Raw genomic sequence first — 22,995 nt, forward strand, 5'->3', positions numbered from 1 at the left:
ACTGCTTTTCTTCATTGATAAAAACGTAGCTATGTGCAGTAGTATAGAAAATAGATGGTTCATTGTCATACTGAACCACTCGGTTCAGTATGACAATGAACCATCTATTTTATTATCTTTTTATTATTATATCTATTTACAGGATAATCAAACAAAATTATGAGAACAGTAAAAAGGCACAGTGCTTCCAAATAGACAAACCTACATGCAGACTTAAAGTGGCTTTTCAACCAGGTCTCTCTGTCCGTTATAGGAAAGGCTCAACAGGCTCTGAGAGGTCCATACACATTGAACTGATGAAACTTCTCTAAATATTGCACAATAGTGCAATAAAGTGCGGCCTGATATTAATGAGCATGTCATTTAGATTATTTATCAGATCTGGGCGTGACAGTAGATGGTCATTAAAGCTAGTTTCCCTCTACTTAATTAGAAGAACAGTCAAAAACAACGAGACGTTTCTGTGAATTATGGAAATGATGGACAATGTGGTCTGGGATGGACTGTTTTTATTCTTCCTTTCCCTTTTTACTTTTTTTGTATCCCCTTTTTTTTTCTCCACATACACACCTTATACAGCATATAACTGTGAAGAAGACGGTAAACATGTTGGATAGAATCAGAGAGGAAACGGTCTTCCATTGTAGCAAATGCATAGATATTTACTGGATTATTTCAGCTTCATCTACTGTTAATAATTTAATGGAATAACTTATTTCCTGCACCTTTGTCATGGAAAACAAAGCTTTTTGCTAAACCACATCCGTCCTCTATTTGAAAAGATGTTAATTAGGCCTCTTTGTATTTCTAAATCTGTTTTGCATAATGTGGCTGCGGATTTGTCTGGAATTTCAATACAGCACTCTCGTGAGACCTCTCCGAGTAGTGGGTGGGGGGGCTGAGTAATGCGGCGTCGACATTGCAACATTAGTTCTGCATTAGGGCGGGATATTCATTAAAATGTATCGTTTATTGGCTTTAACGACTTGTTCATATCTTTTCTTAACAAATCTGTTGTCCAAAAATATCCACATTTATGTACGGATCATTATTTAGAGGATTCCCAAAGAGACACATGGTGACTTACATATCCATCCATAGCCCAGTTGTCATTCTTAAACTTGCTGAGGTAATGCTCTGTGGGCCCCTTCACCTGGTACACCTTCAGCAGCAGCTGGTTTTCCTCCGATTTATAGGTACCTGGATTCACAAATGTATATAGAGAGTGCAATTGTTATGGAGGCACAACAAATGGGTCTATCTCCCTCACCTGTTTTAATCTAAATCCCCAAGACTTCACATTCAGCAGGAAAAAGAGGAAGCCATTGGGGCAAAGTCACAATGGGAGGTTGAAAAACAAAAAGACAGACAGAAAGGTTTGTAGGCAGATAGACAGACAAGTTGAGTGACAAACAGAGAAAAGTAGACACCTTGGCATTTCAAATTATCATACTCTATTTCTTTTACCGAGAACATGACACATTAGTGGGGAAAAAGTGACATTTAGCCTTCAGCTACGTGTCTCTACTTGGATAACTATGGTGCCAACACGGCTGTTGGATTTGACAAGTCCGTCTATGAGAAATATCACAGATTTAAAACGAAAACATTTTTTTTATGAGCCCAAGTCTCGCACCTGCAGAAATTCTGTCACGACCCTGGGATCAAGCTGAACTATTGATTGTGAAATGTCATTGTAAAATGTCAAAACATACACGTGTGTCGCTGGGAAAGTCAGACAGTTTTTCTCAGGTGCCAAAAACACTTTTATTTTGAAGGATTTCACTCAAGACCGCAGCTCGATCTTTTTTTTTATGCTTCATTTTCATGCACTGAACTCTATATATCATTTAACCATTTGTCTGCTGAGTCTTTTGTCAGAGCTTATACTTCTTTATGCTCCTACCTATGTGCTTTTTAATGGTTGTGACAATGTATTCGAGCTGATGTTATTTTATGTTTGTTTGTTTTTTTCTTTTTTATTTGTATTGTACTCATTTCATGAACCTTCAAAAAGCAAAGGACTTAAAATAACAATTTGCCTTCAAGGCTAAATCCCGCTCATTTACATGATTGACCCAAGTGATCATGTCAATTAATGTGCATTGTGCCTTCTTATAATAAACACTAATGTCATCATATCTTTGGTTCATATGCATAAAAACAATCCTGATTTGCTGAGGGAGGCTGTGTTGCTCAGGTTATAATTTTCTTCCTTTCGACTGCTGCTGTGATTCTGAATTGCACTCTCACAAGGTGCTTAGAAACATTAATTGACAGGCAGGTCCAACATCCCATAAGGCGCCCATAGCATGTTAAATTATTGAAGATATAAAGAATCACTTGACAGTCATTGTATGCTCTATAGTTCCTGTGTATTATTTTCTGACATGCTGCATGTGAATGCCCAAAGCTTCAAAATCAACACATATGTAATATATAAGATACTGCCAAATGACTCACACATCTCATTGTTACCTCATTAATAAGTGTGAATGAAAGGTGCATCTTCATTAACCTGCTATTAATGAACGACTCGGATGAGCTATTGTTCATGATATTTACACTGCATTTTAAACCTACATTTTATATTTTTGACTCCTGGATTATAAAGGTGGCGTTATAAAACTCCTTCTCAGTAAGACATATACAAAGCAAGTGAAATTAAGTTTCCCCACCCATTCTCTTTATCAACTTCACTTGTTCTGTGTCTTCTGGGGAAAGAATAACAGGTTTCTGAAAGCAAGAACAACTGATGCAGAAATGTGAAAACATAATCAGTTTTCGGTAATGTGTCATCAAGTTTGATTGTAATTTTAACAACGTATTTATAAGTCTTTGCTTATCTAGATTTATTTTGCCTTTATTCAGAAAACTGGGTCGATGAAGAATGGAGAATGACATCTGGACCACAAACACTGTACATGCAAAGAACTAACTGCTAGGCTAGGCTAGGCTTACTGCTGCCCCATTAAAGGTCTTTCTTAAATAAACATTTTGATTGATTTTTCTGTACCTGACAGTCTGATTGACACTCCGCTGGTCTCCAGTAGTGTGACGTTAACTCTGCTGCTCGTAGCATTAAACCCAGTAACTGTAAATGTGGTGGCTTGTCTCTTCCCTAGATACTCGTAAAAACCGCTCCACTCCGAGTTTGGAGAGAACACGTCCACTGGAACTGTAACATACACACAAAAACAAACAAAGGAAGAGATATAAAGCATGTTCTACATTTTTACAATCAACAATATAACACAGGTGCTAATGTTGCTGGCTCTAAGTGTGAGCACAAACACCAAAACACCAAAACAAAATGGTCAGCACCAGAGTTACATGTAAGCCCCTGGAACAAATTACAGACAAATCAAATTGACCTCTTGTTCCCTCATATTTCACCGCTTTTGTGGGTAGGTCTCAGACTGTCTGAATCCCTTGCTTATAAATATGACTTGTACAAAACTCAGTGGCTTCAGTATTCTTGGAACGATTGCACAACCCCGCTCTCCTGGATTACTCTAAATGCACATATTGATGATCAAATCTGACTTCAAAACTTACAGGGTATTACATGGTGTTGCGCATGAATGTTTACTTTGATTTATTCACTTGGTCCGAGACTCCTTGTCTAGACAGAAGACCTTTGCAGTCAACAATCATTATAACCTCCTCAAACAACAGCCATTGCTCTCTGGGAAAGACTTTGTGACAATCCGGTTTATTAAAAAACACAACGATGAAGATCCAGTAAGCTGGGAAGTGAAAATGTATGTGTGTGTCTTTGTTTCATTTGCATACCTCGAATCTTGTTCTTCTGGACATCTGACTCTCCTCTGCCTTTAGGATTGACTTTTACTCCGACTGAAACAAAGATGGGTTCTTCTGCTCACATGGCCATTATCATAATTGAAGTGTACTTAATACTAACAGGGTTGAGAATAGATGATGGATGAAACTGACAATAAAGTATTTGTTTATAAAGAAATAAATCCACACGGGTGGAAAAAAAGATTGAAACACAAAGCAGTAAACATCTGGCATTGTTTCCTGTCAGGTCACAAACCTGATTGTTTTGTTGTCATACATTTCAGTATTCACAGCCATCTGCTCCTTGTTTTTGAGACTAGATATGGCAATGATTATGTAATTGGGAAAGAAATGAGACATCCAAACGGCGCTCATGCTATCCCCGAGGCTCATCTAAGACAGCACGGCAATATCTGGATGACTATTTGTATTTATCTTGTAGTGGCTTCTGTCATGCAGTTTAGAATTAAGGCTCAACATTGGCACGTTTTATGCAAGGGCTGCATTTTTCAAGATATGATATGTATACCTTTACACAGCGGGGGTTTGCCCGACCATCTCCCATCACTTTTGCAGGTTCTGTGCTCCGATCCCCCAGCTAGATAGAATCCGTCTTGACAGGTATAGATCAGCGTATATCCCAAAGTAGGCAGGTCCATAGATCGAACATCTACATTACTGGGTGTCTCTGGCTGTCTGCATGAATGTGCTGTGAGATGGGAAAGAGAAAATTACACACTGACATTGGGCTCTTCTTCTTTAACATTACACCAAAATAATCTTTGAGAAAGACTTCACATAACGTCTACAACAAAAATATCTGAAAACTATCTGAAAAATGCTCAAACTAAAAGAACACATACTACGATAAATGCACAAGTATAGCACTAGAACAAAGAGTAATAATAAAGCCATTTCTCACCTATGCACTCAGGTTGAGTTCCACTCCAGGTAAGGTTTTCTAAGCACGTTCTTGTAGTGGAACCAAGGATGTGGTAGTTCTTGCGACACTTGAAAGAAATCTTACTGCCAACCTATATGATATGAAAGCACAATAGAATGTTTTCTTTATCCACTGACACGCTACACAGCAAGGGATAGTTGTAGGCCTATCCCCAACTAAGGATTTACATAGTCGAACCTGATTGGTCAGATTTTTCACATCGCTAACCTTTTAATGACACCTCATACTGTGTTACAGTCAACGGGAGCCTGATTTGAAATTAGGTGCTTCCCCCTGTTCTAAAGGCCAATTACACATGACTGTGCGGAGGACTGATATCTCTTGTAGCCAATAGAAATCTCAAAACATGGATATGCTTCTTCAATCAATACTTCAGGATGATTTCCTCATGCACACACTAAAGAGATTGATTTAAAGTACTAGTGGTTTTCAGAATTGCATTAAAAGTATTAATAAGTTGATATTTATACCAAGATAGGCAATGAGTCATGATTTATTTGGAGACAACAGGCAAATCTATATAAAAGTTGGCATTAAACACCCCCATATATCTGGCATGGAATGATGCTTGTGCTCGACTGTAGTGAGACTGACAGTTGACTAAGGATCTCTCAAGCCAATCGATGAAGATTTGACTATATAGGATCACCCCTAGATAGTTGTTTAATAAAGGCATTTTAACTCACTGCTAACTTTTAGGATCAAACAAAATATGAAGCAACATGTACCTCCTTCTTTAATTTAGGCTCTGTTAGTGGATGCTCTACTTGTAGTCCTGCACAATGTGAGTGATAACCACTTCCTGTCCTTGGGGAGATATCAGTGGAAAAAAGACATGCGAGTAATATCCAATTATACCTTCAAATATGTAGGGATTACCATGTTTTCTTAGTTTCCATTTGTAATGATATGGCCAACATATGCCATCACATGGTTCTTTTCATTGCTTTAGAAGGCCTGTTCCAAGGACAAATGATAATATTGCTATGAAGTCTAACCCTGGTAGTCTGAGCGGCTTGACCTGCATGTCAAGTGTTTAATTGACTCTTATTACGACTGAAAACCTTTGTGAACTTGAGGTCCATTGTATCCCAGCTGGAGTTTAATGTTCATGCACTTAGACATCCTACGTGCATTGTTCCAACTTCATTTCCTTTGACTTGGTGCATCCTTTGATCACATAAGAGTGGAAGAGTGCTGATGAAATGTTTGAAATGGGGTACTTAATGGTGTTTCTGCTACGCTTTCATTTGACAGCTCCTCGTCAAGTTCAGATTTTAAACTCTTTAACATAACCAACTTTAAAATAATATACAGTCAGTGATATATTTCTCACCTGTAATCCCTGGGCCATGACTGGGATACCATAGGCTGGAGTTCCTGGATCACGACAGTTGTTAAAAGCTGGGTCTACAGTCAAAACACACACAAACTGGTGAGATGCCAAACCTCATTTCGTTACTCTATACTTGTATATGTGTAATGACAATAAAGTTGAATCTCATCTCTCATCTCAAACATAGAGTTATACAATTAGATCTATTTATAATCATCACACACTTAAAAGAAGCACACAGAAATTGTTCTGAAAAGTGCTTTTCATTTCAAATTCAGAGCATCATCAACTTTGTTTTTGTTGGATATTTTACTTATGTAAAGTTATTTTTAAGAAATATCAACAGACAGATAGAGTAAAGTTAAAAGGATGATGTTTCCTTTTGAACTGTCAAGCAAAGTCAGAATTGATCAACTTTGTATTTCTGTATATAGAGCAGATGGGAAGCTGGACCTAAAAAAAATCAAGTTCTCAAGGGGTTGGCATGGGTGGGTTCAGATCATTTAGGAAGCGGGTTATAAATCATCATATACATTTCATGCAGTGTAACCTGTCACATAAGTCTAGCAAGCATGCCTTGTTGGTAAATCCAGTGCTTGAATGTTTAGGGAAAGCCAGAGCAGTTCATCTTTATCAGGAAGTCGTCAACTTGGTTAGCCAAGAGAGACATGCCGTTTGTATCCATCAGATCGACATATCATTTTCAAAGCATTTGATTGATTTTCTATGTATTGTCTCAAACTCTTCCCGTTGGACAATTGGCTTGAACCTGCTTGTTGGTTTGCACTCCTGGATAATCAGACAACTAGACTCTTTAGGCTTAAATGTCGTCTTTGCCCATGCCGTGACTTTGATTAAGAACCCATCTTGACTGCATATGGATTAGTCAGGTCATGGCAAGGTCACCCATGAGCCCACTGACTGTAGTCTGAAGACCTCCTGTTATGGTCTTTGTCCCTCTGGACTCTGATGACATACTGAGATTCATTCACAAGACAAAGAAGATGAATGAGTGCTGCACCATGTTATCCCAAACTCTCAGTGTTTGCCAGACCAGTCCCTGAGTTTTGACCTGATTGGAATTTGTTGAATTCTGCAAAGTAATTTGTGATTGGGCTCTGGATGTGCTTTGGACTGTGGTAGTGGTCTACGGCATACTATGGGAAATAGATCCATATGCAACAGTGTAGACGAACTTGAGTTTGCCTCTTCTCTCCTTGGATTCCTGGATAAATTGGCCCAGGACTACTGTGTGCTCCTTTACAGAGATACGTGTTTAACAACACGCCTTTTTGAGCAGATGTGTCAACGTATCTGTTTTGGGTCATGTATGTGCTCATCCTTCAGGCACATTGAGAGGAAATAACTCTACTCCACACTGAGCTAAGAGATGGTTTAAAAATCAGTGTGGAGCTCAATTCTTTGGGGACGAAGCATTCTTCTGTGTCTTTGCAAGCTAACTGGAAACAAGCCCTGAGTCAATTCTCAGCATAAGCTGCATAAGCCTTCAGAGGAGTTGGGGGTATTTCTTGTTTACTTTGTGTTGTATACCACTGAGACTTGGGGTAGATGAAGATCTCGAGTGCTCGGCAACTTCCTGAACCTCTCTCCAGGATGGGGTCTCTGTCTTGGGGGTATTGTTCAGTTATTGGTGGTGCAAAGGTTGATTTTCTAGTAGGGAGCGACTCTTGGTGGATTTCAGAAGACATGGCAAACTCTTCCACTTCCTCATTCAAAGCTTCTTTCTCCATGGACTGATTTGCCCCCCCCTTCAGCATTTGTCCACCATCTTTGCTTTTCTTGCTCTGATCAGTTGTTCTCATGCGGTGGTTGTGAGTTCTTTGATTCCAACTTTTTTTGTGCTTCTTTAATCTCCTTACCTAGTGCTCTGTTGTGGGCATTATTCCAGACAGTTCTTTGGCTAAGATGTAGATTGCTGTCAGTGAGTCAATTTCCCTTACAGCAGTTCCTGCTTAAGCAACTTCAAGCACTTTGTACAGGTCTTTGTCAAACTGAGACAAAACCAAGGCATAAATAATCTTGTGTCATGTAATTTTTCACAGCACCGGCTTGTTTGGGCTGTTTGTCACTTTTGTTGAATAACTCTGTGCACACTTTTACTTGTAGAGATATATCTTTAACTCTTGTAGAATCATGAAGGTTTTCCTGCAGAGACGTTTGGCTTTTTGCTTGAGCCTAATCTCTGTACATATTCTTGTTCCTTCTTTAACCACTAAGTCCAACCAGGTGAGTCTTCCATCCTTTCCCAAGAGCCACTGAAGGATTCCTCATTATCTTTTATGTAGCTTGCTTGGTGCTCTCTTGTAAAAGACCCAGTGGGGATCACTGGTCATTGTTGGCACAGACAGTCTCTTCTTGGTTCTCAACCAGACTTTCCTTTCAGTCACTGGTTTCCAAGGAAGTCATCTGTTTACTGGGGTTGCCAATAGATGCAGATGCATTGGAGTATATTACTAAACGTTCTTTCTAAATTTCCATCAAAGTAAGAGCTTCTACTTATTAAAATGCATAGGAAAAAAACTTAAACAAAGCAGCGATTTTTCAAAGAACTAGGTCGAAGAAGTAATTCTAGAGCTTTCTGATCACAGCATATTGGCACCAACATAGATAGACTTTATAATTATGTTTACAATGCAGATGCAATTTTGTATGTTAGATAAGCAATAAAAAAACCTGCTCTTTATTGTGATGCCACATCTTATTCCATTATAATCCACATGCATACAGAACATTATAACAAAAATATTGATCTATCTTTTCAAAACATGGAAGGCATCTTTCCAAATCGCTAAAGAAAGAAACTGCTGACATCATAATTACACTTGTTATGCATTGATTAGATAATATCTACAGCTCGATCTTCACAGGAATACTAATGCTAAATCATGCACAAGAATAAGCTCCACAATCTTGTTGACCAGTAATCAGACATTCACTTTAGTTATAGCTTGTTGAAGAAATGTTTTTTATGGTCGACAAAATGTCTGTTCCTTATAGATTTGGAAGGAGTGTAATATGTTGTATTTCAAGGATTTATATAAACAATCTGTTGATTCTGGTAATGTATATTAAGTTAACGTAGGTTTTCTGTGTGTGGTGGAGAAGAATGTTAGGAGCATTGATCGCTGATGTATGTTATTTACTTTCATATTGGTGCTGAGAAATGCCATTCATCTCCGGTCAGTTATTTCTCGTTAGTTAAGATGGAGCATTTTAACTACTTATAAATCACAACATTTTGACTTGGTTTCATTAACACCAACAAATATGTCAGGATAAATGTATTCTACTGTAATGGGAGCAGGAGACATCAATGTTGTAATCTTTAAGTTACTAGTCAAGTGGTATGATACACAGCTACAGTAAAGTCTAAAACAACGATCATGGCTCAAATGTATTAAAGGATTGTGTGGCTCTTGGGAATCCTCAAGCTGTTTAATTCTCAAAGCAGAAGCAAAGGGTTGAATTCACCCAAAACTATGTTGCAGAGCAAATAGTGTCTCTGTGCCCCTCTGCTGTATGAACTTTTAAATCAATCATTATGGATACATTTGGGGGAACATTTGGCTTCTGAGTATGTACATGTGCCTCACTGCAATAAATGTCATAGTCACAAACACCAGTACTCCGAGCCATGATGATGAGGGAGCGATCATTACCTTCTGCTGAGAGTTGGATGTAACTACCACAAGGTATTTCAAAGCATGGTCACGCTCAGACATCTAATGACCATTACAAATATTCCACATTCATGTGATCTAAAAATAAAATGTCTGCGAATACTGCCTTCAAGTATCACTTTGGCATTGCTGTTATTATCAGGGATTAAATCTGTCCAAGGCTTTCTGATGCACAACCCTCCCGGCATTTACAGGCATATTCTCTCTAAATGTATGGCGGGAGTGTCTGGAGCCGTAACGCAGGATTGGAAGGAGAGAGAGAGTTGACCACAATCCATTCTTTGTGAATTCAACCCAAAGTGTTAAAGTGCAGAAGTTGTTGAGTGTTCATGGGGTAGGATGATTTAATTACCTATACAGGCCGGTTGATGACCACTCCAAATCCCGTCAGCTTGACAAACTCTTGCCGCAGATCCAACCAGCAAGTATGGTGTATGGCAGTAGAACCTAACCTCAGACCTGTATGAGAACAAACAAATATTACAAGATTTAATCAAATCATTTTTTATTATTTCCTCTTTTACTTTGTGTGTTTGGTGTCCGTAGAAAAGGAAGTGGTTGATGTACAACAAAGCACCTCTTGAATAAACCACTTCACTTGATATTTTTCACGTTTCAGTTCTCAAAAGGAAATCTGTTTTGTCCCTGCAATGTTTCAACCTATCATCCAGACATGAGACGTGTCAAAAAATGTCTCATCTGATTTACTTTTCAACATTTGTTAACCTTGAGCGAACAAACAAGACTTCCTGAAGAATTTAACAGTTAGGACAGACCTCATCTTTTACTTGAAAACACATCAAATGTGAAGCACATGCCTCACAAATCTTGTTTGATTACAAGCAGTATCTTTATGCATAATTAATGGACAGGAAAAATTGACAATTCTGTTAGAGTGACAAAATTAGTATGGTAATTAGTTATCTTGCACAGAGGGTTGCTTTTGCTTCAAAATCTCAGTCACAGCAGGCCGCCACAAAATGTGTGCAAGTCGTTTTAATGAACACAAGTTTTACCAAAAAGCCTTCTTGGAGCATTCTTTTGTTGCTCTTTTTGTCCACTCATCATAGTTAAACATGAAAAAAAGAAACAGTGTTTGTCTAAGTTGGTAAAGGTTTCAACTACTGACCGGTAGGAGTAGATGTTCCCCTCTCTGAATCCACCTCCAGGAGAGCCAGGGTCACCACAAAGGACAGCTGAAATGAGAGAACAGATTTAGTCAGAAGTTCTTCGCTGATTGGGAAAACGATTACATGCATCAGTTAAAGTTTCAGGTCATTTAGTTAGTGAAGGAGAGCAAACATACGCAGACATGTTGGGATGTCCCCCGTCCAAGTCCCGTTGCCCTCGCACGTTAACACGGCAGGAGTGGACAACTGGTAACCATGGAAACAACTGTAGCTAACACTTGATGCCCATGAATGGTCGGTTCCTTCAACTGTCCCGTGATGCACTTGAGGAGGAGGTCCACACTGGATCACTGAAACACACAAACTTCAAAGATGACCAACAGGGCCAGTGGTGACGTATAATGTCGATCAACACAGCTCAGCATGGACATCATGGTGGTTCACTGTTTCTTTTACACTGCTACCTTAGAAGCTGAAACTTCTATTTTGGAATCTCTGCATCATCACTGTGTGCGTGTTGAGTGAGTAAACTTGTTTGTATAAAATCTGCATGTTTTCCCAACCAGGTGCTCGGTTTACCACTCTCCAAACACAGCTGCTGGCTGTGACTGGATGTGTGTTTTGTTGAATGTAATCCTATCTGGCTTGCATTAGCTTCTACAGCATGCAATGAAGAGTAGACTCCATGTAGGCTCTGGCAAGTGAATAACTGAACACCTCTTTGACTTTATTTTTTTTACACAGAGACTGCAGCTAGCTGAACAAAACTGACAGTTTAGGACATAGCATGACAGCATGGCTAATACTGCTCCTATATACCTAATTTAATTTTTTTTCTTTAATCTATAATTGTATCTTCAGAACAAACATACATGAGCAACACATAATTTGATGAGTTCTCAGACTGTCAAAGTCCCAACAACAAAACAGCAGTTAAGACTTGTCCCTGGTGGATATGTAGCCCTAAGATGTGGAAGATAAGAAACCAACAATTAGAACAATGCTCCTGTGACAAAAAAGAATTAATTAAATCAAAGTTGTTGTTTTTTTAAGGAAATATTATCATCTGCAAAAATAACATTTGTATTTAGTCACACAGGACCTCTTAGCAGCACAAAAGGCGGAACACTACATACATACTGACCAATGTGCCACTTACTTTGCTCCCTATCTCTGATGTAAAGCAACAGTGCTAACTATAGGGCAGCTGTGGCTCAGTTGGTCGAGTCGGTCGTCTCCTAACCGGAAAACCGGAAGGTCGTGGGTTCGAGCCCCAGCTCCTGCAGCTACATGTCCGATGTGTCCTTGGGCAAGACCCCAAGTTGCGTATAAATGTATACAAATGGGATTAGTTACTTCTGATGGACACTTTACATAGCAGCCTCTACCTTCAGTGTGTGAATGTGTAGGTGTGAACTGCTGCTCAAGTCCATTTACCATTACTATGTGGGATTCAAAGGTATGTTAACAAGTCTGAAAATTTAAGTTGTGACCAAGGACAAACTCATCAACTGAGATCACCATGTGGGCTACAGCTAAAAGAGGAATAAAGAGAAGGCAGTACAGTACTAAAGCAGCGGATGAAGGAGGTCACCATTTTTCAGTTGCTCAATCAAAAGACAATATTTTCACTTTGACCTGCTATGTTGGATTCATTCGGAGTGAGTCCCTGAAGTCCCAAAAAGTAGAAAACAAAATATTCGCATGCACAAGATATTAACTTGTGTGCACAACAACATAACAACTTGTGGGAACAATAGAATTATCTTGTGCAAACAATATCTTTTTTTTTAACCATTTGCGACTTCAGGGGCTCCGTAGATTCCTGTTTTATGTAATGCTAATGTTTCACACAAACTGACAGCTTGCTTTGAGACGTCATTTTCTAACTATTAGTGTACACAACTAATGTTGATATAAAACGGTCCAGTGGATAAAACCAATTTATACACATTAAAGAAGCATCTGCAGTCTGTGATTATATGACGACACGTTGCTTATGCTTGATGATGTTACACTAGCTTCACAAGACTTCAAAAAAAATCCACTGTGTGTCTATGGTTGCACCCATCTGCCCGTTGTTCACAGATGCAGGTCAAGTGTGTATGAGGATAGATGTCTGTGCATATAACTTTATGAAACCCTGATAAACATCTGTGTGTGTGTGTGTGTGTGTGTGTTGTGTGATGTGTGTGATGTGTGTGCATGTGCCTAACTCCCTAAGATAATGATAACCATCTGCATGGTTTCAAACATCTAATAAAGTCAGTGTAATTCTCATCTAACCAGGAGACAGATGGTTTCACGCTCCATTCACTCTGCTATGATGATACACGGGGCACACACGCATGCATGGAGAGAGGGAGAGAAAGACACACACACAGATAGATAACAAAACACTCACACACACACACACACACACACACACACACACACACACACACACACACACACACACACACACACACACACACACACACACACACACACACAAGCTGTGTATACAGTAGACGTAGCAAAATCTACATAGTGAAACTAACAGGAGAAATCACACGGATCAATTTATGGATGGTTTGCAGTAATAGAACAAGATAGCTTTAAAAGCACCACTAAATACACACATCACACGGGCATTTGGATTCTTATGTCTGAATTTTCTTCATTCTGTCATTTGTTTTTGTCCTGCCCCCCTCCATCCAACTGTCGATTTAGTTTTTTTCACTCTGCCAATCTATTTTCTTGTGTCTTTTTCTCTCTCTCTCTCTCTCTCTCAGTCGCCAGTCTTTTGGATGCAGAATCAGAGTGCCATTAACAAAAAAATTGGTTTGAACTCCAGAAAGTGTATCTTTTGTTTGTGACATTGCAGTTTCTAAGCAACGACGGGTGCTCAGAGCAAACTAATCAGATGACTAATTTTGGCTTTGGATGTCACCAGTGTCCTGAAGAAGCCTTGCATCTCCCCAAAGTCATCCTCCCAGAATCATAAGAAGTCCATTTGTTTTCTCATGTTGCTTTCTCCACTCTTCAACATTTTGTTCTTGTTGTTAGTCCCATTAAAACAACACACACACCTTCACACACGAGACCCTTCTTAAAGCATGTTGTTCGACAGTCTCTGCTGTGACTCCAGGAACAATGGCTGGTGGCTCACCAACAGCTAATAAGGGATTAAAATGAATAATTAAAAGACTGTTTTCTAAAACCAACTTTGTTGTCGGGGATCAAACTGGAGCTCTTCAAAAATAGAACAAAACACTTTTATTTTTTTACTTTAGCAGTTTAATATTCCAGAACAATATTTCTGCAGGTCTCTGATGCCCAAAGAACACTTCAGCCTGTAATTAAAGGTTTCTCAAGTCGTATTTTCTCTCTGTGTCTCTCCTTTGTTGTGAATAGGCTCGGTTAGCTTCACATGGGTCTCATTCCAGCTTCATAACAAACCTCAGCTCATCCTTCCATCACTGTGTCCTTTCCCCCGCCCAACCTTTTCCTCTTTCCTCACTCCTCACTCTGCTCTCTCTAACACTTTGGTCCCTTGCCTCCTCTCTGTCTTGCTCTCTCACAGTCACTCCCTACCAGCTTTTCGTCTTCCACTCCTCCTCCTCGTCCTTCTGTCCCAGCTCAGTGCCTCTTTTCATCCTCGTTCCTCTCCTTCTCACAAAGTTTCTGGCTCTCCCTCCCTCTCTCCTCTTTTAGGCATATCTCTCTTGGCGCATTTCACCCAGCCAACACATTTTATGGGCTTAATCCCTTTTCTCACTGTGTGTTTACAGGTCTGGGGGCAGGTATTGATTTGCCTCTCTAAGTTTCTCCCATCATTTGCTCCCCCCCCCCCTCTCCCCTGCCTCTCTGAACCCTTTTTTCCATTATTGCCTAACTGATGGCTCATCAAATTCTCTTTCCCCTTTTCTTCTCCCACCTGACTCTCTCATTTTCCACCTCCCCTCTGCCTTTCTTTCTAAATCTCTACACCTATCTTTCTTTGTGTAGTGTCTGCTTTCTCTGTTATCTCGTCTCTTCATCCACCACTCTTCTTTCCCTTCTTGGTCACCCTCTCGCCTCCTTATTCTTTCCTCCCCTGCGCTGCTCCCTCGTTCCTTCTCTTGCTCAACCACTCCCTCTTCCTCACTTGATTCATTTAGCCTGTCAGGGTACACTTGTGTGGCTTACAACTCCTTTCATTCAATATGTTTCTCTGTGCGAAGATGCTGCTTCTCCAGAATATGATCAAATGAGGACTTGTGGATAGTTTGAAGTGGGAGAAAATGAAGGGGATGAAAACAGTGGAGCTGAACAAAAACATGAGACAGAAGAAGTACAGCCTCAATAGAAGTTGAACATTGAGAAGCAAAGGAGGTCAAAGAAGAAAAGATAGAGGAGGAGGAGGAGGAGTAACAGAGGGAGGGAGTACCAGCAGTGTTTTTCTACCCATGTCTCTCTCTCTCTCTTTTCCATTCATCCACTTTCCTTCTTATTTTCTCTTTTCAATTTCCAGCCCCTGTCTCATTCTCTATCACCTACACTATCTTTTACTTCTCTGTTGTCCCCTTCTTTCTGCATTTCTCAGTAGCCTCTGTCGGCTTTCTACGGTTTTCTTCATCTCAGTTCAAAGCCTCTGCAACTGCCGGAGTCAGCAGGAGATTTTCTGTTTGTGGGAAGAAGCGGTGGGGAGGATCTCAGGAAACGTTCCCTTTTACTGTTGTGGAGTATTATTGTCTAAACTCCAAATAAAGGCTGTTGTAAAACTCTGACTCAATTTATTTTAATACATTCTTTTCTTTTCTTTTAACAATGATGCTTGTAAGAGAAGAAGGGTTTCAAGGAATACCTCCTAATTTTATCAGCCTGTTATTTGTAAGAAGCCATGTAAACCTTCTCTTGGACTCCATCTAAAGTACTGTTAAAGTCACAGTCTGTATTTAAGTGTGGCAGCTTGCAATGAAAATCTATTGTTCTTTTTCTCTACAGCTCTACAACAATAACCAATCTTGTTATTCTTCATTTTAAAGTGCCTTGTTATTAGAAGATTTGTGTTACATTGAGACCCAATAGACAGATAGATTATTTTCACTGTGGTGTAAAATCAAAATAATGCTTTTTGGTTGTTTCCATCCCTTGTATTTAAGAACATTTACAAAAGCTTTCCAGTAGCTTGAATCACTGTCCACCACAAACAAGTGTCATTTATTCAATAATTTGTGGATTTGAAGTAGAATACATTATGTAAGTTTGGAGGTTTAAAGGCTGAGGTGTGACATATTCAATCGAGTTTTCTTGTTTATGGTTTTTATTATGAACTAACTCAGTTACTAAGGGGCGGCTGTGGCTCAGTGGTAGACTTGGTCGTCTTTCAATCAGATGGCCGGCGGTCAGATCAGTCCACATGTGGAGACGTCATTGTGCAAGACACACTGAACAGCTCCTTCCGAAGGGGGCAACGCCAGCCCAGCAGTGTGTGGATGTGTATGAATGTGAAGTTAATACTAATGGGAACATCCCTGTGTGTGTGTGAGTGTGAATGGATGAATGAGACATGTCATTAAAAAGGCTTTTGAATGGTCAGAAAACTAGTCCAAATGAAATAAAAATGACTATTAAAAACTGTTAAATAATAACATTTCTAATGAACTTAAAAATGTATTAAACATAAAATGATTCAATGATAATGATATCTCTCTACTGTATATTCATTATTGCTCGTTATGGAATATTTAACCTTTACATATGGGCATTATGTTTCTTTGATTTTGTGATATTTTAACATTATTTATGGATGTATTCCTGTTATCAGACTTTCAAACTATTTCATATTATACCTTTATCAGCTCAAAGAGAAGAACTATCAGTTGCCTAATGTTCATACCTCTACAGCTTGGTTTGGTCTGGTTCCAGGTTCCTTCTTTGGTGCAGTGAAGCATGTTGCTTCCGAGTGGCTCCATCAGGTGACCGGGGTTACAGCGGTAGATCACTGTGTGGTTGAACGTGAACTCACTTCCCAGATAGATCCCATTGGCTACTGGTCCAGGATCTCCACAGCTGATCACTGCAGGAGGTGAGAGACATTTCACAGCACTAGTCATTAACGCAATTATACTGTAGAGTGTGTATCTGTCAGCTGGTATAGTGTCATACTGCACGAGATAGGTAAAATGTGTTAATCTAATCTAATTTTTATAACTATCCCCTACTGAGTGCATTGTAACAGACTGAAATAACAATGCTTTCAACGTACCCTTCTTGTATCACAGCCCCGTCCTTATTCTCAACTTTCTCACCAACTTTCATCTTTAACATCTCTGCAGAACATCACGGCTTCATTTAAGGTAAAAAATCCGAGACCCAACTTACTTAACCTTGCACAGTCCTGTATCTGCATGCCAGTCGTTTGCACAGTCCACGCACAATTGATATGTCTCTTGGATCCCTCGCTACAAAAACACCACTATGCACTTGATAACCCTTTGTATTATTTGCAGTTGAACTAGTAGTGCTTCAGCTAATGAAATTAACTTTTCAAATGTCCATATTAATGATGACACCCCCTGCACTCACCACTTACAATATCCACACTAATAGAGACACTAGAAGCAATAGCAATGAATTGATCCTACCAGTGCAGTCTGGGGGTTGTCCCGTCCACGTCCCATTGGTAGTGCAGTGTCTGTTGGTCAGGCCTGATGTTTTGAAGCCTTCCCAGCATGCATAAGCCACCGAGCTGCCAAAGGTAATACCATCGCTGAAGACAATCCTTCCATGTGCCGGGGTGCCAGGGTTACCACAAGATACAGCTGAGAGAGGAGGGAATATTAAACAGCGGCGATTAATCACAGTGATCATATCAGAGTGAGCAATACTGTCTCGCTGTCACTCAAGACTGATCAGCTGTAGGCTGCAATAATGAGATTATCACCGGAGTCAGCTGGAAATAACTCTGAATATATGTAGTGGAGGTAGTGAGGCTTATTGATGACTAAAGGTTGTTGGAGTCATTCCCAGCACTGAATGGCCTGAATGTACAGTATTCCAGTTGTGTGCAAATAAAACAGGAATAGACTGTGATGAATCTACAGCCCTTAATACAACTGCCCAAGTGCCTATGAGCAAAGCAGAGATCCTTACACTGCTCCAACTCTAAGACTAGGCTTTTGTAGCCTTGTACTGCCTCTTTTAAAAATAAATAAAGACATGCTGTCTGAAAATATACATTCGCTAGTGTCTTCATCAAAATTCTTAGGATATGAGAAACAAAAAGGTGTGAAAATAACACACAGGAGGAGAAGAATTGGTCATGCAGCTGGGTTGCAAAGCTCATTCTCAGTCAGTGTTAGTGGACATTGTCCTTCCAGAGTTATCCTGGGGAGAACAAAGTCTCAGTGATGAGAGCACAGAGAATACATATTTATAACTTGAGATTGTCCGGACCCCTGGCGCTGCAGTATCCATGAAAACACATGAGGGTTCATCCTTCACAGCCGCTTCAACAACTTCACACCAAAGCCTATACAGTATCAATATGTTGCTCTCGACCATAGAGTTGAAATATTATTGGACAAAGCCTGAGGGATGTCACCCATTTTTTTACTGAAGGGGTCTGTTGGTGGCAGGCGCCATGCTGGAAATGTTGCCTCACCCTAACGACAGGCTTAGAGCTGGAGCTGAGGCGGGTTTCAAGCCTCTTGACAAACGGTTTCATTGCACCTGCCCATCAATCAGGTTGGACACGTGCCTAACGATGCATGACTCGTGTTCTTCATAAAATCAGAACAGATGCATAAAAATTCCCCCTAAGGACCTCAACTCCACCTCATTTCTGTTAGTAGATTTACTTTTTCAGTAACCAATGGGTGTCGTCACTTAGACCACGTCCCTGTTTTACACAGTCTAAGGTGTCAGTGCAAATGGACAAATCTGTTTGGCTCTGACAGAGAAGCCGTCATTTCTCAACCCAGGTACCCAAAAAATATCTATAAAATGTGTTAGTGTTTCCCCTTTGTTCACCTTTTGGGACAAGAGGCAAGATCAATTCTTTATGGTTAGTTAAAGGCTACAATCTCTATCCATGCTTGGCCTTCTTAGTTATTGAACCACTTCAACCAGTAAGACCAAACTGGTAACACAGAAATAAAGATGTGGAAGGACTGCGTCTTTTAAACGTCTCTGAATAAGCGATCCATTGATCTTCAGTTAGCTGGCGCAGCACATTGACAGAACACACATGAATTAGCCACCAGCCACATGATATTTCACTACATTCCACTAATAAGATCATGACAGCTGACAGCCTGTAACAATCCAACACCTATCGATGGACTTCATTAGTCAGAGCCTTAAAAGCTCTGCACAACAACAGTGTGTGTGTGTGTGTGTGTGTGTGTGTGTGGGGTGGGGTAGGGTGGTGTGGGGTTATGTACATAAGAAACATCAAGCAATACAGTGTGTTTGTGCCTTAGAGTCCACTGTTTATGTCTATGAGTGATCTCAGTAAACCTGCTGTGAGTAACATTCTGTGTGCGTTTTTGTGTGTGTGACTGTGTGAGAGTGTGCGGGGGTGTCTATGTAAGGATGTGTATATGGATTTCTTTGTGTTAGTGTCTTAGTGATAGATGTCTCATCCTTTCTGAATCAGCTTTTAACCACTATTAGCTTAATGAAAAACAACTGTAGACAGACATAAATAATTGGTTTTAAGCACACACAGGCTCTGGCACACACACACAAATAGACACACACCTCTGAGGTGTGTGAGTGCGGTGTATGGATGTGCACAAGACTCGAGGGAATGATTTGATGTTTGTAATTCAGTTCATGTGGGCAAACGGAGACTCGAAATAGAAGACATGAAATAAAAGTCTCAACCACACACTGCCCACTAACCTACACAACCGCTTCATATGATTAGAGTTCAGAGTGTTGCAGATCTCCTTCTGAAAGAGCTTCTCAATATGCTACATTTATTTGACCCTTGAAAAGGCTTAATAAGATAACATCCAAGTATTTCTATGAACACTGATTGACAGTATAAGTAGTTTTTTTAGGATTAGCATAACTTTGAATATAAATCAGAAGATGGAATATATGAAACTAAAGATGTGATTTTGGTTTAAATCATTGATACATAGCACTCAAACATTTCTTCTTTATGTGAAAATATCTGCTCCTGTTCTTTCCTTATTTTACTCAGTGTTGCTGTTAAGCTTCTCATGTGTCTATATTTAGATCCACTGGTGGTGTTTTGGGTCTTGGCCACACAGTCATAAGGGTGCACTGAAACTGTATGACTCATCCCTCCCTCTCCCTCTCCACTCAAATTACTGCGAGAAAAGCCCATCCATCTAACTGAATCTAAAATCTGCGTCAGGCTGGAGTTAATGTCAGCAGTGCTTCATTCAGCCTACCTGCCAGTGTTTGGAATAGGGAAAGAAACACCTTAGTGTCTCTACTGCACTGTGGGGACCCATTTTAATTTCCTCTTAAACCCCCATTGGTTTAAATTCTGTCTTTGGAAACTACTTGTGCAGGATACATTTTATAACCACAGCAGTGCTATGGAAAATTCAGCTCAGTCAGGAGTGACACACATCAATCTTTCCTATCTAGGCCACCCTAATATAAAAATGCACACACAGAAACAGGAAGCTTGATGGTTTTTCAACAAATCTCTTCTTCCACAAACCTCTTACATTAAGGGAATTTGGGGCAATTTTTGCTACATATCACGTCTCCGGGTACTTTAAATTTCAGGTTTTGTTGCAGATTGGGAGTCGTGTTAACCATACAATGGAGTTATAAAATGATAAACTAGCAAAAACATAACAATTCATACCGTAACTTTTAGTTGTACTTATCTATTATAAGTCAAACTAACTAAGGGCGTTTTCACATTAGGCATGATTGTTTTTTTTGTACCGTGTCCGAGGAGGTTTCTCTTCTCCCCCGCTGGTCTGCGTTCACATTAGCGCCATTGTTCCATGCCTGAGTACACTTCTATACACATTTTGATACAGCAGGTGGCAGTATGCAAATAGTTGGTTTGCAAATCTGCTATGAAGCAGAAAGATGAAGAAGGAAGGACTGTGGATGGTTTTATTATTTCTAAGGCTCCAACAACGACCCTCTTCCTACTTGAACATCTACCGTGCAGCTCTGAGGATGAAACAGGCCCATGCAGCGTGGATACGACGGGTTTTTGAAGCAAAAGGAGGCCATTTAGAATGACGTCATACAGTGGTCAACTTCCTTGTTTGGAAGCACGAAGGCACGGTTGTGTTCACATCTCCTGCAGACCATCATCGACTATACATGAATCGTGCCCAAGACCACCTCTTCAAGCGGACTCACGGTACCTGAGTACAGTACTAGTACAGTATGTTTGTGTTCACACTGATCAAATGTACCAGACTTTGGGGATCTAGTACCTGGATCCTTAGTGTGATACCTTAAACCATATTATATGAAATCCAACCATCTCAATGCTGGAATAAATAAACACATTTGAAAACTTCACCGGCACACTCTTCAGAAAAGTAAACTGTAAGTTGTGAAATGAATGTAATATGTTTTAAGCTATTTTTGGTAATGGATTTGTTGCTTACTGTCACCAGCATACCAAGCAGCCCGACGCTACATTATTCTCCAAAGAAGAGATTAAGCTGTTCATCTTTGGAGGCTGAGCAGATTTATTTTCCACATAAAATGCTGAATAATTAGGTCCATATGCCACAATGGCACTGTGAGTTTGTACAAAAACCCTGCACTGCTTCTTTTTACAGAGATGTTTATTTTTACAGCTGTGCTTTATGGAATCTGGGTTGGGACCCAAAGGTAACCCTTATTGAGATGGAGATAACTTGGTATAAAAATGGGTGATGTTTTTGATACAGACAGTTTGGCATATGCTGCGTTTTCAAATCCAATCCCCTTGTATAATGCAAACAGCATTCTTTTACTGTGAAACAGGGTCAATAAACAGTGCATATAAATAGAATACAGCACACAACAGCCCTTTTAAACTCATTGACTTGGTTTCTATTACCAAGGCATCATGTTGAAATGGAATTAAAAAAACACGAAATATACAAACCAAGGTGACATGTTTCCTGTGAGTTGCAGTATAGGTATCTATAGCTGTGTTCACACATGCACTACTAGAAATTTCCTTCCTGAGTTCTTCCTGAGTTGCTTGCTTAACGCCCATGTTTGCCTCACCTTGACAGACAGGCTGCGTGCCGCTCCAGGTGCCATTGTGAATGCAGGTTCTCTCAGCTGAGCCAGTCAGACTATATCCTGCCTCGCAGCTAAAACGCAGCAGGCTCTTGGTTTTAAATTCCTCCCCTCCAAGACGAGCACCGTGGGGAGGGATCCCTGGGTCTCCACAGACTCCCAGACTTACTCCTATACCAACAAAGACACATTAGGATGAGACATAAAATATACACAAGCAGTCATACACATGTATGCTCAGACTGCACAGTCTTGATGACACATGATCTTTAAAATACACATGATCACACACACAGACAGTCCAATCACACTCAATACAGTTAACATGAAACAGCAGCTCCGCATTCGACTGATGTCCATTAGCCCCCTAAGAAGTTTTAGTTATTTTATGTAACTAAATGGTGAAATACAAGGTTAGGAGGCTGACTCTCAACAGGGGCACCTTGCTAAAAATAAATGCATTCATGCTACAGGCCAACAACATCAAACTAAAAAGCATTTGTGATTTCAGTCCGTCTCTAACCTCTCATGCAAAAAATGCAGGAACATTTTACCTCTCCTGTTTTTTACATACACTGACACACACACGTAGTACACGCACATGCCCTCACACGCAAACTTTGCAGAACTGTACTTTGCATTTAGGCTATACCAAATTGTTCTAGCATTAAAAGCACTGAGCGTGTCACAATTTCAGCAGCTTAAATTTCATCGGTGGGGATTTGTGAGTTTAACAGGGTACAGCTCCAAATGCAGCGGCTTGCATCTCAATTAGGTCTTCAGCTGCAGGATGGTTTCTGCCCTGCTGAGCATTCTGTTTTGAGGCCAGCAGAGTAAGCT

General features: G+C 40.0%; 1 protein-coding gene across 1 annotated transcript in view; it reads right to left on the reverse strand.

Moving 5' to 3' along the window:
* LOC109989353 (CUB and sushi domain-containing protein 1) overlaps window positions 1-22,995 on the reverse strand; it is a 197,989-nt gene that overhangs the window by 7,461 nt on the left and 167,533 nt on the right. The window contains exons 55-66 of the mRNA XM_065953146.1: window positions 22,141-22,326; window positions 17,547-17,723; window positions 16,799-16,978; window positions 11,112-11,285; window positions 10,935-11,001; window positions 10,158-10,264; window positions 6,105-6,178; window positions 4,727-4,838; window positions 4,334-4,513; window positions 3,796-3,858; window positions 3,017-3,178; window positions 1,088-1,200 (exon numbers count right to left, since the gene is read on the reverse strand). Coding sequence (XP_065809218.1) covers window positions 1,088-1,200; window positions 3,017-3,178; window positions 3,796-3,858; window positions 4,334-4,513; window positions 4,727-4,838; window positions 6,105-6,178; window positions 10,158-10,264; window positions 10,935-11,001; window positions 11,112-11,285; window positions 16,799-16,978; window positions 17,547-17,723; window positions 22,141-22,326 — 1,595 coding nt within the window. The remainder of the gene's footprint in view (window positions 1-1,087; window positions 1,201-3,016; window positions 3,179-3,795; window positions 3,859-4,333; window positions 4,514-4,726; window positions 4,839-6,104; window positions 6,179-10,157; window positions 10,265-10,934; window positions 11,002-11,111; window positions 11,286-16,798; window positions 16,979-17,546; window positions 17,724-22,140; window positions 22,327-22,995) is intronic.

This window comes from Labrus bergylta, chromosome 3 (genome assembly GCF_963930695.1).
Source record: "Labrus bergylta chromosome 3, fLabBer1.1, whole genome shotgun sequence".
NCBI classification, from domain to species: domain Eukaryota; kingdom Metazoa; phylum Chordata; class Actinopteri; order Labriformes; family Labridae; genus Labrus; species Labrus bergylta.